This window comes from Pterocles gutturalis, unplaced genomic scaffold, assembly GCF_000699245.1.
Source record: "Pterocles gutturalis isolate BGI_N339 unplaced genomic scaffold, ASM69924v1 scaffold34820, whole genome shotgun sequence".
NCBI classification, from domain to species: domain Eukaryota; kingdom Metazoa; phylum Chordata; class Aves; order Pterocliformes; family Pteroclidae; genus Pterocles; species Pterocles gutturalis.
Window position 1 is genome coordinate 10,927 of NW_010147125.1, and position 2,981 is coordinate 13,907.

A 2,981-nucleotide genomic window follows, 5' to 3' on the forward strand; every position below is an offset into this window, starting at 1 on the left:
ACAGGTGTGATACTTCCACTCACTCAGGACATAGTACTGTAATAACATTAAACTGGCTCTTTGATGACTGTTAATGTTATCATATCCTCTTAGGTTTCCTACTATAATACACTTAACGGTCAGAAAGTTCTTGATTCTGTTGGAGCCAAGCGATGATTTGCCTACAGAGAAGCAGCTTTCCTGACATCTGCCCTAAGCCACAGCTTCATTAGCTACTGACACGTGTATTCTTTAATTTTGTATACTTCTGGCATATACAAATATCAGACGTCTTCATCTTTGAAGAATCTAGTGAACAAGGTAGAAAAAGTTCTTACTATGGCGCTTCTTTGTTTCTGTTTTACCTTCTTCTTTTGTTACTCCCAAGCAACCCATTAATTCTTGAACTGATAAAGACTTATCGTTGTTCACATCACAGTATTCCACAAACTTCTTTACACATTTTTTAGGTTTTGATTTCTTTCTTAGGAATCTCTTAAATGGCTTGATTTCTTTCTTGCCAATGTCACCACTGGAATTTTTATCGAGCTGTTTGAAATACCAATGGACCACTCTCTCTTCCAGAGTATGGTTTGGATCAGGTTCTGAAACCCTGAAACACAAAACAAGAGTTTAGTCTGAATTCTGATATGTAAAACTCAGTTTATACCTTTATTTTAGAACAGTTAAATCACTGTCAGACGCTTTGTTACATACACCTCCCTGCTTTGGCCCCTAGCTTCTTATAGTCAATCCCTCTTTTTTTGCTTTGGCCAACTGTATTCTAAATTTCGCGCTGAGCGCTGGACTCTGCTCTCAGTTAACTCTCTGAAACTGTGTTGAGGACAGCACCATACTCAGAAAACAGTGCTTTCCCCTTTCATTTCCTGAAACAGGAAAGTGAAGAGAGAAACAAAAGAGAAAAAGACAATTTCATAGATGGCAGAGACATGAACACATGTAATATACTCAAACGAAGTAGGCCAACAGTCAGCATCGCCAGATACTTAGGCTCCAATTACAACCCAGGATGGATGCTCTTAGAGATAAAACACCTAAATGTACTGAATTACAGGGTAAGTTCTAACAATAAATGCCACCTCCTCTTCAGCTGGTGAGCACCTGACCTGCAGACACCCAGAGTTTGACAGCACTTGTGCATTTTTAATTCTGCCTCTGACTGTCGATAACATTGGTTTGCTTTACAAGCAGACAGGCAAAATATGAATCAGGAAGGCAGCACACATTTATCAAATAAAGCCTGAGAGGAGAACAAAGACTGAGCCACAGCTGCACCAGCAGCTACAGATAAACTCCAAGCTGTGCTGCTGCTGAGAATTCAGCTATCAAGTGCATCTGTATTTAGTGAACATAGTCCATAGGGGGCAAATTTGAAGTCAACTCTCCTAGATCGCTTCTTGGAAATTTACCCTTTGGGGAGGCAGAAGAATAATTACTTCTCAAAGCCCTCAACGATTCATTCACCACTGTCAGAATTCTTTCAAAGACACACAAAAAGGATCTGAAACCCACCGACTAGAAGACAATGATGGATCGGAGACTGCATGCACCATATCAGTGGACAATGCATCCAAAACACTAGTCAGGAACTCATTCTTCTTGGCCCCGGGACAACCTAAAAAAACAGATTTTTTTCTTTTCTTTTCTTGTTTTGTCTTTTTACAACTTTTAAATTTCAACAGTAGTTCAAATTTAGAGATAGATGTGACTCCTGTACAGAAATTCCCATAAATTTTGAACAAGTGCATAACATAATTCAAAGACAAGCAACTAAATCCAGGAACATATCTGTAGCATAGAGCAGGAACTGAAAAACACCCTTTCAAACTCAAGGAAGTGGGGTTCTGGTTTGCATACTTTGGGTCCCTTTCTTTCAATTCTGGGCATTATTTTTCTTTCTTTAGGAAATTTTTTCCATGGGTGTCACATTTTTAGAAGAATAGCTTTGAAATAACAGAAGTTTATACACAACACAGACCACCTGAAACACGAACTAGAAGCCCATAGTACAACACTTCTTCCACATTTCCACCTTTGCTCCTCTGAATTACTACTTGCTTTCTCAAAACACATTGTCTCAGTGCATTGTTCCTCTTCTCTGTAAGATGACAGTCAACTCCTTTCCTCTTTCCTCTTTTCTCTTGGACAGGGGTTAAATCCCCCTGTAGAGCACCCAGCCCAATCAGATGCTGTCAGTTGGTACTTTGATTCATACTGTGGGACCCTATGGTGATGCTAGATCACCCTCTTAATTACATTCTCTATGTCACAAAGCTCTTCTCTGAAAGAAGATGACAGCACATTTCAGAGACATAATACATCAGATAAATATACACTGAAAGATTGACTCTCCGAGCAGTGCAGCTGGAAGAGATAAATTCACCTGACAAGTGCACGGGTACTGACATATGGAGGTTTGCTTATACAATCCACCTGTTTCCTCTCCTCTTCCCTGGAGCCCCGAGCCAAACACCAGGTCTCCACCTAGCAGTAGCTGAGTTCAACTCCAGGACAATCTACGACCAGTGACACAGAGATCACAAGCTTGAAGCTGGAGCCCATGGTGGGACTTTCACGGACATTTCTGTGCCAGAGACCCACTTACTCGCAGCTCTGTTCTTAAGTGGAAAAGGGAAACACTCTGAAGTGTTACTGAAAAGGAAGATTAGCCAATCAGTAGGGATTCGTTGTTTTGTTACACATCTCAGTGAGCTCTGGAGCAGGCAGTAGGATTATCTAAGCCTGAAAAGCCTCACCTTGCCCAGCAAAATATTTTTTAATACATCCCATGTTGATCCAAGGAAATGAACCCATGTTATACTAGCCCTTAGCTGTGTTGCAGGAAGAATAGTTCAGCTATTGTACATAATATCATATCACATCATAATTGTATGGCAGCAGCACCCACTACATATTATTGTCTATCACATTTATGCACTCTTGAGTTCCCTGTCTCTTGTGTGTTTGCCTTTGACACCAGG

The 2,981-nt window shown here is 40.6% G+C and overlaps 1 protein-coding gene across 1 annotated transcript in view; it reads right to left on the reverse strand.

Annotated features, from left to right (window-relative positions):
- The window catches only part of LOC104470875 (SPARC-related modular calcium-binding protein 2-like), a gene marked incomplete at its 5' end in the record, with an annotated part of 7,206 nt that extends 5,591 nt beyond the window's left edge, over positions 1-1,615 (reverse strand). The window contains 2 exons of the mRNA XM_010085957.1: positions 318-592; positions 1,513-1,615. Coding sequence (XP_010084259.1) covers positions 318-592; positions 1,513-1,615 — 378 coding nt within the window. The remainder of the gene's footprint in view (positions 1-317; positions 593-1,512) is intronic.
- Positions 1,616-2,981: the final 1,366 nt, after the last annotated feature.